The sequence below is a fragment of the Kryptolebias marmoratus genome, linkage group LG4, assembly GCF_001649575.2.
Source record: "Kryptolebias marmoratus isolate JLee-2015 linkage group LG4, ASM164957v2, whole genome shotgun sequence".
Lineage (NCBI taxonomy): Eukaryota > Metazoa > Chordata > Actinopteri > Cyprinodontiformes > Rivulidae > Kryptolebias > Kryptolebias marmoratus.
In genome coordinates this window covers 16,222,497-16,235,192 of record NC_051433.1, presented here as the reverse complement: position 1 = coordinate 16,235,192, position 12,696 = coordinate 16,222,497, and the positions used below count along the sequence as shown (strand labels likewise).

General features: G+C 38.6%; 2 protein-coding genes across 3 annotated transcripts; both read right to left on the bottom strand.

Annotated features, from left to right (window-relative positions):
• Window positions 1-883: 883 nt before the first annotated feature.
• On the bottom strand, window positions 884-3,027 carry rabif (RAB interacting factor). The gene is made up of 3 exons (XM_017415830.3): window positions 2,870-3,027; window positions 2,273-2,449; window positions 884-1,357 (listed from the first exon to the last, which is right to left on the bottom strand). The coding sequence occupies exons 2-3, from the start codon at window positions 2,417-2,419 to the stop codon at window positions 1,109-1,111; spliced, it is 396 nt and encodes a 131-aa protein (XP_017271319.1). The 5' UTR covers window positions 2,420-2,449; window positions 2,870-3,027; the 3' UTR covers window positions 884-1,108.
• Window positions 3,028-3,797: 770 nt separating this feature from the next.
• On the bottom strand, window positions 3,798-11,899 carry adipor1a (adiponectin receptor 1a). 2 transcript variants are annotated; one of them, XM_017415807.3, is made up of 8 exons: window positions 11,797-11,899; window positions 10,190-10,405; window positions 9,982-10,098; window positions 8,853-9,024; window positions 8,559-8,745; window positions 6,710-6,897; window positions 6,335-6,528; window positions 3,798-5,593 (listed from the first exon to the last, which is right to left on the bottom strand). In XM_017415807.3, the coding sequence occupies exons 2-8, from the start codon at window positions 10,334-10,336 to the stop codon at window positions 5,465-5,467; spliced, it is 1,134 nt and encodes a 377-aa protein (XP_017271296.1). In that variant the 5' UTR covers window positions 10,337-10,405; window positions 11,797-11,899; the 3' UTR covers window positions 3,798-5,464. The 2 variants fall into 2 exon arrangements, with proteins under 2 accessions (XP_017271296.1, XP_017271295.1); XM_017415806.3 differs by having other exon boundaries at window positions 11,610-11,871.
• Between the last annotated feature and the right edge of the window lie 797 nt (window positions 11,900-12,696).

The window sequence follows — 12,696 nt, the reverse complement described above, 5'->3', positions numbered from 1 at the left end:
CAATGGAGAATGACATCCAGAAAATTTATTGGCTGCAATGAAATTCACTCCTCAAGCAACAAAACGAGGACATCTGGTGTCGTGTAGTGGAACTACACCGTCAAAATAGACTATAATGGAGGTTTTAAGAGGAGATGGTCAAACTGGGAACACTCTGAAGTTAAAGCCAAATCACAGATTGCAGAGCACTTTAAAGTTTGGGGTAAATAATTTGATTTCATACCTCTGTATATTTCTGTGATTTTTAACTCCTGTTCACGATGCTGAAAGCCAGACAGTTAAAAGATTTTATTTCAACATTTTCAATGCACAAAGTGAATTAAACTAGCCTGAACTTAGGTATACGTGGCTTGGATTTACTACAAAAGGTGCCAAGATCTATTAACTGTACGAACATTGATTTTCCTCTGATGTGACTTTGTCATAAAGAGCACAGTTTATGATTTGCACTTGCCGTGCTCCATATTTTAGAGATGTGACTTTTGAGATTATTGTAAAATAAACTAAGTTATTATCTTTAATTAGATCAAAAGTAGTTTTTATTTAAAAAATATTAAAGCTGTGATCCTCACTGTCAATAATTAAGAATATATTTTGTGTATTGTTGAGGCAGACTTGATTTTTACCATTACATGTTGAGTATAATGTAGTGTTTTTCCCCCATTAAACAGAGTACCCTGTAGTACTAACTGATACTTTTGATACTACGTCAGCCAAAGTACTGTTTAGGCTGAGCTGGAGCTTTGCTGAGACATAAAACACTGCAGACAGCTGATAATTTCAAGAGAATCCTCAATTAAGCCACAGTGGCATCTTAATCTAATATTCACTTGCTGTAAATTTGTTTTATCCAGGTGTCAGCAACAAGTATGAAAATCAAAAATAACTTCCAAAATCTTTATTAGAAGAGGATGGTTGTACTGATGCCATTACGAGGGATGGCAGAGAATATGCCACAACCTCATTACACATAGTACACAGTATCTGAGTGTGTGTAAGATGGACTTAGTTGGAGTAAACTCTGGGGGGAGGGGGTAAATCCATAAAAACAATGCATAGCCTGCCAAAACATTTCTGAAGTCCGTGTGGGCTCACATATGCACCGACATTATGCATGATTCACCCTATCCAACGCGACGTAGAATTTCTTTTTGTCATCCAAACAGTGCCAGCCGATTGGTCCGATTTCACAATCTGCACAGATGAGGTACTTGATTCTGCCCACATCGTTTGTGAAACCCACGTTCTCAAAAGTGAGCATGTCGTCCACTAACCAGTGGGCCGTCAGAGTGTCGCCGTCGACGGAGCCCTCAGTGGTGCCGGGGCTGCTCTTCTTCCTCATGGACGGCAGGAACAGCTGGTGGCAGAAAACAGAAGTTAGACAAAGCTGGAATAAAAGGTGGACTATATATCTACTGCCACAAAACTTCTGCTAATGGTTTTAAAACATCAAGACCCCACTCCACAAGTTACATGTTCTCCTACAATTTCTAAACAGAAACTACATGCGGTACTTTTGAGCTGTGTTCTTTCTGCTCATTTTAGAAAAGCACAAACAATTTGGTTGACTCAAAGCAACCGTCTTCCTTTCTAAAGCAAATTCATTTCAAAAGTGCATTTACAGAAACATTCCCCTTGTGCAAACATGCAGGTAGGTCTGGAAATACGCAGACAATTTTTATAATTTCAGACGTTTTATCAAATCACATTCAAGGTACAGTTTTAACACAAATATCTCAACTTTACTTTAAAAGAATTCACATGGAGAGGAGTTAAAACCTTTAAATTACATTCAGTTTCCCTATCTAAGCCTTGTAAATGACTACAGTTGTTAAAGCATCATTTACATTATTTTGCATCCATTCCCTTCCCATCTAAACAATCCATTATGTGTTTTAGTTCAATCTACTGTTCTAGTTTATGAATCGTATCTGTTCTTTAAATAATGTATGATAATTACACTGGCGTCTTATCTTATAGCTTTATTATGGTTTTTGTAAATGGCAAGATTAAAAAGAAAAGTGCAATTAGTCTGAATATTTTTGTACATAGGTTCATATGGACAGTATGTGTTTAATTTAGTTGTAACTGCTTGGTAATACTTTTTTTTTTTCTTTAATCTATCTATCTATCTATCTATCTATCTATCTATCTATCTATCAAGTTTTAATTAGAAAAGCTGTGTTTATTAAGTTCAGAGGCAAATAGATATAGTAGATGTACATATAGTTTTCAGCATTGCCTCCACAGCCAGGTGGTAACCCCAACATACCTCCTTCTCTGTAAACACAGCCATGGCAGGACACAGCACCTTGGACCCGCAGCGTTCACACAGAACAGACTTGGTATTCTTCCCGTCCTCAGACACCAGGTCGGTTCGGCCGGAGCTCTCCTTGGATCCCTCCTGATCGTTGTCCATCACGGATGCTGACAACACGCTAAATTGATGCTAACAGACACACAAATTGGGAGCCTGGATGAACGCACTGACGCAAAGAACCACAGATGTTAAAATGCAACCTTAATGCAACAAAAGGCTGGATTCACTGACGGTGACGGGACCGGAAATAATAAAAAAAAAACCTTCTGGACTTTTGTAGTGCGGAAGTCCCCTACAAGTAATCTCGTTCATTCATTTCCACTAAAAACATTTAAATGCATGTCTGTGCTAAAACCACATATCATACCAACAGCTTAACAATTTCAGATATTTATGAAAAAGGTTTAGAATTAGAGCAACGTTAGTTACAGTGATAAACCTTCACAATTTTTTACCAACATCTATGCTAACACTGACTTTCACCGACAAATGGCTACATGTTCAAATATAACACTTACACATATTTGAATTAAGCCATATAATACATACCTGAAATGTAAAGCAGAGAAACACAGAAAAAAAGAAAATAAATCGGACAGCCCAGTTAGCTAGCTATGGCTAGCATGCTAACTGGTCAGGAGGTGCAGCTAGTAAATGCTCTCGGCCCGAAACAAGTAGCGGCCTCATTGTTCCCCGCCCACAAATAAAAGGATCCTCCTCAATAATTCTCAAAAAAAAAAAAAAAAAACTGAAACGTTTTGAGAGCAAATACCAAAACTTATAATGAAACAAACATTGCGTTTTTAGATATCATAAATATACCATAAATCATAATATCATAAATATTTTTAAAATTTCTGTGCAAGAAAGTCTGTATGTGTTAGAACAAATATGATCAAAGTTTAAGAAGAGGTAATTTACTGCATAATGTAATTAAATGATATGAAGTAGTTTAGAAATGAAAATTGTGAATTTTGTCAAATGAACACATCTGGAGAGATGAGAAAGAGCAGATTAAAAAAAAACTGAACTTGATTCTTCCTCAATTTTTAATTTTAAATCATAGGTTGTTATATTCTATATGAGCTTGCTTCAGCAGCACGTCAGGTAACATACCTGTCACATTCTGGGGTTTATTGTAGATCCATTCCTCAGGGGGATAAAACACTGGACAAAGTACTGACTGAGCAATATTTGCTAATTTGTTTTAGAATGTATTATAAAATACTAATAATTAGAATTTACAGTTAACATTGAAGCGCCACGGTCTTGTAATCCTGAGCTTGCAGGTTCGAGTCCAGGTTGCGGCAGGAAGGGCAGCCGGCGTAAAAAAACCCCAAAAACAATCGCCAAATTGTTCGTGTGAGTTTGCTCGCTGTGGCGACCCCTGAAGAAGGAAGCAGCCAAAAGAACTTACCTATTAAAGCAAAAACACAATAGCCACGATAATAAAAAATAAAAAATGGACCAAACACCATTTTTGTACATGTGGAAAAAAATTTATTACAATAATTTTCCAATATTACCATTAATAAATATTTAGGTTGTCATTTCAGAGAATTGTATGACTTTTTTTTTCCCTACACAAGACGTTACACAAAGTCAAAGGTACATATTTTTAGTTTTTGTAATAAAGCTTGAATAAGATCATCTAGAAAAAGGAGTGTTTAAACAGCGTTTCCTACAACCTATCAATGGATTGGTAACTTTAATAATAATTTGATTGAGTATTCTTTGTATATATGGAAAAGAAAAAGAAAAGAAAAAGTCAGTACTTGGAAATCCTTGATGCTCACTGTTAAGATAGGCCGCTTTATTTAAAAACATTTCCATTGGCCTAAGGCACAAGTATACTCAAAGTTTATATAAATCAAACAGAACACATTTTAAACCTTATTTTGGTGATTTAAAGTCTTGAATTTAATCAAATACAGTAAGGTGCACTTGATATTTACACCTGTCATTGCATCTAAAAATCAATCACAAAAGAAAAAGAAAAGTTGACAAAAAAACAAAAAGAAAAGCAGTTTAGCTGCTTCAAATCTGTACATCGTTTCAGAAACTAGAGGTTTTTCAAAGATGGATTATCTAATCAATAAAAAGTAACATGAAGTTATTGTCCGAGTCTAAGCATTTATATTTTTTTAAAGCAAATACAACTTTACTGTATCATTAAACAATTTAAAAGTTCCTTTTTTTGAGGGGGATATTTGTCATCACAATAAAATTGAATAAATTTTCCAATAAAATAAAACAAAATATTCAAATGCATTTAATTTGTTTTATCACTTGTGTTTTTCTAAAACAAGAGATTTATTTATTTAAACTGGGATAATGCACATCAGCAAACCTTGCTGCATGCGCTTTACGTCACTGAGAGACTTTTTATTTTTATTTTTTCTCCCTGCAGCGATCAGATAGATGTTACAGATTCACCCTAAAACATTTGGAAACATCAAGTTTTGGTACTGAATGAGCTTTTGGAGTGAAAGGCCAAATGCGACTTCTCGGCGGTCCTATGGAGTTTTAAAAGAAATCCAAGGTTTCAACAAATAAAGAACAAAAAAAACAAAAAACAAACTGCAATACATCCGTTTATGGTTATCCTCCTTTTACAATTGCATTTGAACTCTCCGAACTCTACAAGATTGCGTACTGCTGTGCACCAAGCTTCCTGTGAACCGTCATAAAACCTACACGAGGGGAATGACTTTAGTTTGTGCCGTCTGCCACAGCACAAATACTGCTCTCTGCACCCTTTGTGCAACTGTAACAGACCATGAAGGAGGTTAGGGTAACAGAGAGATTCTATGAAGAGACTATCAGTTTCAGCAACGCACAATTGTGGGTAAAATTCTATTTTTCTTAGCTGAAAACACCAACTCAAGACTGACAGCTATAGTAGTAAGTAGTGCCTGTTCCCTCCATAGTACATTGGCTAGTTAATGCTACTTTACTGGAGAAAAAAAAAGGAAAAAAAAAAAGCCAAAGCAGAAAGATCACTAAAACCTAAAGAAGATGTAAGCAAATCAGAAGTACAGCAGGAACAATAAGTGACCATTCTGACCATTCCAGCAGCATTTTATATATGTGTGTGTGTGTGTGTTTGAAGGTGTAAAGATAAGCAAGTCACAGTTGGGCCTTTCAGAGTAAAGAGTCATCTGTGCATCCTCCCTCAAGGCCGTAGCGAAACTCCTGCAGGTTGGAAACCCCGTAGAAGTGAATGAACGCCGCCGCCACGACCAGAACGTGAAAGATCTGATGGGAGTGGAACTACAGGGACGAAAGACAAGCGTGCGTTAAGTCACATCGGGCGTCGTGCCGCCGCGTTTAATGAAAAGAATCTGAAAAATCTGGACGCTGAGCCAGAAACTGATGCTTCATTTCGTTTCACATATTTAGATGTGAATTTACAGTTTCCCCTCCGTTTGTAAGCGGTTATAAAAGCACCGTTGGGACAGGTGAACATGTTATTTTCTTAAAGTGGAAACTGACTTACTAAAAGGACATCTGCTGCCAGCAGTTTTTCATTTTTTCTGTGCCTCAGTGGTTTGTTAATTGTGAACCAGGTGTTATAAAACTACAAAAGCATGTTTTTATTAGTTTATTAAATAATTAGTCTCATTAGAGTCTAAATATGAATCGTGACTAAGAACCAAAATATTTATAGGCACTAGTAAATAGTTTGCTGATGAACGTGTCAATTAAGATCTATTTTTTTAATGAATCAAACTGACTACTTGTCTTTAACAGCTGGTCAAATTCTGAGTTTTGTTTATTTTTTATTAATCAGAAGCTTCTCATTTAAATTTAATTAGGTAAAAAAATTCAGAAAATTTACCTAATTGATACATTTGGACTGCGTTTCACTGAAAAAAATAAATCAAAAGCACAATTTTGACAGTGTTGAGTTAAAAAAAACAAAACAAAAAAACTACTTAATTGATAATGAACTCTTTCACACTAACTTATATTTGTTGCCTGCAGCCCAGATCTGACGCATTAAACACCTACCCAGATGTCACACTTTCCAGGAAAAAAGCGCTCGGGGATCCTTGCTGCGTACAGACCGGCGCCGGTGATGTACATGGCGCCCATCAGATAAAACCAGCCCATCTGGCCCACGGTGGTGGCCTTTACAAAGCCCTCCTCGATGGTGAAGTGCATGGTGGGAACAATGCCACTCAGTCCAAGACCCATAAATACACCTGAGAGCGACAATTACTGGAATTACTTGAATGATAAACGAATAAATTGTGGAAATCTCTAACAAACAGCATGTAATCAGTAATCTTCCTGCACAGTTTGCAGAAAAGAATCACCGCCGCAGGAGTAAGAGCAGACAGACAGACAGAAAACCGAAACTATGACAGGTCCGGCTATCCTCACCCGCTCTCGTAGGTCTGTGACGAGGCGTTGAGAATCGGTCCCACTGGGCAACTATGATGGCGGCGATGCCAAGGACACATACGATGGTGAGGTAGATAAGTCGAGGCTGAGGGGAGCAGTAGAAGGAGTAGTAGAGCCAGGGCACGAAGGAACCCATGATTAGAAGTGCAATGCCCGAGTAGTCAAGCCTGAGGAGAGGGTCAGAGGGACAAACGCAGGCTGAGCAGAAGGATCCAAAACAACTACTTACATTTTGTACACATGGTGAAAAAAATTACAATGCTGCTGCTACGTCTATTTAACATTTACACTAACTGTTTACAGGCTGACGTATTTTATATGGAAAAATTCAGGAGTTTTCCAAACATTTCTTATGTCCAAGTACAAACATTTAGCATTAATGTACTTTTATATGTCCCAAACACCATAAGACACCACAAACTGTTGATATGTTTTCCCAAATATGATCCTAATCACAGAGTTCACGTCTTCTGCAGAGCAACGTGATGGTAATTCTGTAAAACCTCGTTCCCGTTTAGAGGGAAACGGAAGCGCCATACAGTGTGCTGCCATTTGAAGTAGCTTAGCGTTCAGTATTTTCACACATCTCATTTGAAGGAGCTGTGGGCTGAACTGTAAACATTCCCAGTCTCCTGAAGCACATCGGCCCATACCTTCATTTCACCTGGAAAGCTGTACAGGAGTGTCTGTACCTGTGAGTTCTCAGACAGCATACTGACGGCTAAAACGCTTCATTTAAAGTGGCAGAGGACACAAAAGTTAAAATCATGGCGACCATGTACAACCTTTGTATGGAATCAGTTTGTTTGAGAGATTTATTTAAAACAAAACAAAAGGAATAGGAAAACAGGTCTGGAAACATAAATATTTCTCATACTCTATCACCCCCCCCAAACACACACACACAACCTATCTAGACCTGAAAATATAAAAAACAAATTCCCTGTGTTCATACGATAAAAACTATGTGTACAAAATTACACATATATTCATGCAGTTAAAGCCAAATTTATTTTGCTGCTTGTGCTTCTTCATCAACACCAGCTGTGAGGGTCTGCTGGGCCTGACCGGGAGCAGCTCAAAAACCTTTAACCGTGGTTGTGGTTTTTATCAATCTTCCAGTTTTAGAAAAAAAAAACAACTGACAAACAAGACGGGGCACAGAAACAACTTGGGCTGTTGTTCGGAGGAGGAACTCTGAATAAGTGAATAAGTAGAGAGTAGGAGGAATGTAAGCTGATTAAACACACATGTATGAAATGTTTTGTTGCAACAGACACAAATTATAGATGGAATGCGACCAGATGTGGCTCAGCAGAGGCCTGATCGGCTCTTAGAGGCAGTCGCCGTGAACAGCATCAGCCGCAGTCGGCGGCCGACAATAAGAAAGGGACGTGTTTTTGTTCAGGGGCTTCATTCGGCCTCACATTCACCCACAAGGGCTGTACAAAAACTTAAAAGTTACAAAATGTGCTCAGTGTCTTATAAAGGCACATAAAAAGAGAGGACAGTGGTTAAAGCACTGACACTGATAAATGTCCAGTGCTGATTTTATACTCGTTTGTTTTTGTATGTTTTGATTAGAGCAGCTTATATGTGTCAAAGAAAAATAAATAAAAATACTGTTTTGCCCTTTTTGTTTCTCATACATTACACTACACTCAGTGAGGAAACTTGAGCTCCATGTCCAGAATTAAAACATTACAAGTGACAAATATTGAAGTCCTATAAAAGGTATAAATTCCTGGGAAAAGGTGACACTTCTAACTTATTTCTACACGATGCAAAAGGCATCAGTGACAGCTTTTTAGACGGTTCGAGCCCTTACTTGGAGAATGTGCGAGACACCTTTTCCGAGTGGCAGTAGACAGTATGAAAGAGCCAGGAGAAGCTGAGGCAGAGGACAGCTCCCAGGAAGAACATCCCAAACACAACCTTCTCCTGCAGCGGTGCCATAAAATACATGTTGGGGCGCAACATGGTTAAAGTGCCCAAACAGATGAATAAGATCCACCCTGAGGAAAAACAAAACAACAACTCGGTTCATCAGACATCAGCAGAAGGGAAAGAAGATGAAATCAAAAACATATTCGCTTGGAAACGTAATTATTTGCACGCTCACCTAACAGGTGAGTCCAGATGTTTCCGGTCTCAGTGTGAATTCTGAAGATGCTTCCAAAGCAGGCCCTGAAGGAGGGCATGGGAGGTCGATGTCCATGCAGGAGGTAATCATTGTCCTTCAGCCAATCAGGCAGGACATGAAAAGGAATCACCCTCCAGCGCCCCTCCCAAACCTGAAACGGAGCAAAGATTTACTCACACACTAAAGCTTAAAATCGCAACTTCTGACCAAAACTTCAACTGAAAGTCTGTGAAAACAGTGCAAGGGTAAGTGTTTTCATTCATCGTTGTCTAAAAGTGATGTAAATTGTCTTAAAAGAAAAAAAAACAACAATATTTAATTGTGTTATTAGCTGTAAAACATTTGAAACGCTTATTTTCCATAAAATCATCCACAATGTGGTTCACATATTGTGAATATTGTGTTTCAGCCTGACTGCAAACAAAGCCTCCATAACTGAGCAAAAATGATCCAATTATAAAAGCAGACGTTGTGCACACAACCTGAGTCTTGATCTTAGTTGTAAACTAGACAGTGTGTGTTAAGTTTCAGGTTATTTAAAGTAGCCCCTGCATTATTCAATGCGGGTGCAGAAAATCTGCTGTGCACTTTTGTCACGTCTGAGAGGAGAAAAAAAAAAAAAAAAACTCTCCTTCTGACATATATCTCCTTCCGAATTATTAGACGAACATTGATTACGGTTAAATTCCTGCTACAAAAATCTGCGTTTTAGCACGAAGCGGCTAACCGTAGTGCTGGGCTGAACCATGTAGTGGCTGTAAAACGGGGTCAGTCTCCCTTAAAGATGCACAGACTGCAACAGCTGGTGCTTAAGGTGGTTGTAGTGGGAGGAAGGGGGCGAAGATTACAAAGGGTAAAGTGGAATAAACTTAAAATATTATTTTCTGCAGAAAACATGAATTCAAAATCAATGGGATTTTATTTCTATGTGATGAAGAAGGGGTACGGACTATTTTTATGGGCTGAATGGAATCATGAAGTCTTTGAACTAATAATTATGTTATTACAGAGTTCCACGTCCATAATTAGTCTCAGTAATAGACAGTGTTGTTGTGACTTCTAGCGCCGTCTGACATTTCTATTTATTCCCCAGAAGCGACCCGATTACCTTGTGTACAAACTCCTCCATTTTCTCCATGGCATGGTGAGCCTGAAGAGGCAAGGTCAGAACCTCTCCCACCTCATCGTCTTCCTCATCATCATCATCTGCAAGCATTGCTGCTCCCTTTAAAGAGATGGCACAGGATTGTTGTCAGCGAGGCGCAGGAAGTCACCGGGACTCCTCTCTGGGCGTTTCTGTGATGCGCAGCCCCTACCTCTGGACGCACGCTTTTGGATGGCACCTGCCGGCCCCCTCCCTCCTCCAGCAGTGGCCCAAGCTCCATCAGCTCAACATCTGGGACGCTGCAGTCCTCAGAGATCTGGCAGTCTGAATCAGTGGCAGACCCGTTTCGGCCTGACATAGGGAGACTGCCTGATGACCCACTCACAGCGTCTGTATTCTGCTTCAGATGGCACGCAACAATTTCCTCCTGAACAACCAAAATAACGGTCAACGATATGGCCAAGTGTGTCGCCGCATTCACGGCAACTATCAGCACATGAATGTGAATCCACAGTTAGCAGCCGATCTAAAATTACACAAAAAAATAACGGCAATGCGGACGAACAGCGCACAACTTCGTGTTTTCATTTTCAACCTGATGATGTTTAAACTGCACACCAGGGATGGCACCAAAAAACTTAAAGTGGGTAGTTGTCATCACCTGTTGAAAAGTAAAAAAGGGCCGACCTAATTAAACGACAAAATTAAAATAAAAACTTTGGTAAGTTAGATTATCCTTCATGGGTTTATAACAATTAAAATTATTCCATACGGCACTCTCCCCTTGTTAAATGAGAAATTAAACCATTTATTTTCATTATCTGTTGTTTTCATAAACATGTCTTAAAAAATGTGTTGAGCAGCTGTTTTCTAGGCTTTCATAAGGGGGTTTTCCCACACGTTTTTTTAAAGACAAAAGCAGCATTTATTTAGAAAAAAATATAAGTCAAATCCTTCTAATTTACCATTTTTTTACAGACTGGTTTGCTTGATAATCCACTTCACACTCACCTATGTATCATTCAAACACAAAAGCTTCCTAAATTCAAATGATGAAGGTGTGTTTCTGCACCTTACAATTAAGATGAGTCGCTTTTTAATTATTGATTGATTCTCAGGACAGTTTAGTGGCTTAACTCAGCTAAAAAAAAAGCCACTACACAAAGAAAAGCTTTAAGACCCTCATTGAGACTGAAGGAGTACAGCTCAAGATCAAAGTCCGACTCATCTGAAGAAAGAAATATAAGACACGATGGACTTCTTGTTCTGAGGACATAAAATACATGTTAATGTGCTCACTGTTCAATTTCTATTATTTCCTGACCGGCAGGATTGCTCCACAATACAAAGAAATACCTATGATGTAAAGCAAAGGTCAAACATTTAACTAGTTTTGCAGCATTTTTAGCCAAAGGCTGCCCCACGGATGTTGAATAACGTTAGCAAAGCGGCGGAACATGACGATGGACACAATGTAAACAACCGCAGGACACGCAGCTCGCAACACTTGAATTCACCGGAACACTGCGGTCTGCTGCACCGCACCGAAACATGCTGAAATCAGAAAACAAGGAGCGCACACGAAGCCGGCGAATCAGCTGTTATCTGAGACATCAGGTTGTTATTGTTACCTCCGAGCTAACGCTGAGCTGTCGCTCGCCAGCCGAGCAGGAAGTTGTTTTTTGTGTTGTTGTTGTTGAATTAACTTGCTGCCAGAAACACTCTGGTTTCCACAACGACACCAACGTAAACTGTCAGCGGGACAAACACCTGTTCTATCGTCGTCACGGGCTACCGAATTAAATGGGCCAAAGTTACCTGGCGAGGAAGACTCCTGTACAGGGAAGTAAATTATTTACGGATGCGCGAAACCAATGATTGCGCGAAACACAATTATATCCGGAAGTTTGACTCTCTTCCGGTAAACAGATTCCCTTTCCGGTTTTCCAAAATAAAAGCATTAAGCTACGTGAACAAAAGCTAACATGTTCATCTACAAACTGGTCTCATAAACATCATTTGTTCAAGGACTACATTTTTTTTATAGGCAATCACTACGAGGTTAGCCTTTTTAATTGCCATATTTCTAGCAGTTATAATCAGTTTTATTTATGTATTTTCATATCTGCTACCATAAAATTGTAATATGCAAATAAATACCTTTTAAATAAATACCTTTTGTTTTTAAAGGTGTAATTTGAGTTTCAGTTGCTGTATCACTGTATTAAAAAAAGTTAAGTGGGGTAAAACTTTGACAAATGCCAAATAAGAAAATATTAATGGAAACAAAAAAGTATAAGAGAATGGCAGCTTTAGGTTAAGACACCTGTCAGAAGAAAAAAAAAAAATCAGTGGGTTGTTAAAAAGATGAGGTTTGTTTTCCTTTCACTTCAAAACAACTACAATAGGCGCAAACGTGGAGCATTTATTTCAATAGATATCTGACACATCTTCAGTGCAGTCCTGCAGTAACTTCAAATTGCATTTAGCAGATATCCACGGAAAATACTAACACAGATCGCCCACATGAGCATTTCTACAACCTGACAACCAGCAACATGTTTTCTCCCTGCCAATAACGTCTCACGATCTACTTTCAAATGTGCCAAATATGGCCCAGGAACCACCACTTGATGATCACTGATCTAAAACCAAAATCAAAACCGTTTGAGTTTTTATTCTGTTCAATTAGCCACTTTATTTGGTGGAATTACAAAT

Coding starts and splice junctions, on each gene's coding strand:
- adipor1a (XM_017415807.3), bottom strand. CDS start 10,336: ATGTCAGGCCGAAACGGGTCTGCCACTGATTCAGACTGCCAGATCTCT. Junction 6,529..6,709: donor TCACAGACCTACGAGAGCGG/GTGAGGATAGCC, acceptor TGTCGCTCTCAG/GTGTATTTATGGGTCTTGGA. Junction 5,594..6,334: donor CTGGAAAGTGTGACATCTGG/GTAGGTGTTTAA, acceptor TCGTCCCTGTAG/TTCCACTCCCATCAGATCTT.
- rabif (XM_017415830.3), bottom strand. CDS start 2,419: ATGGACAACGATCAGGAGGGATCCAAGGAGAGCTCCGGCCGAACCGAC. Junction 1,358..2,272: donor CTGTGTTTACAGAGAAGGAG/GTATGTTGGGGT, acceptor TTCTGCCACCAG/CTGTTCCTGCCGTCCATGAG.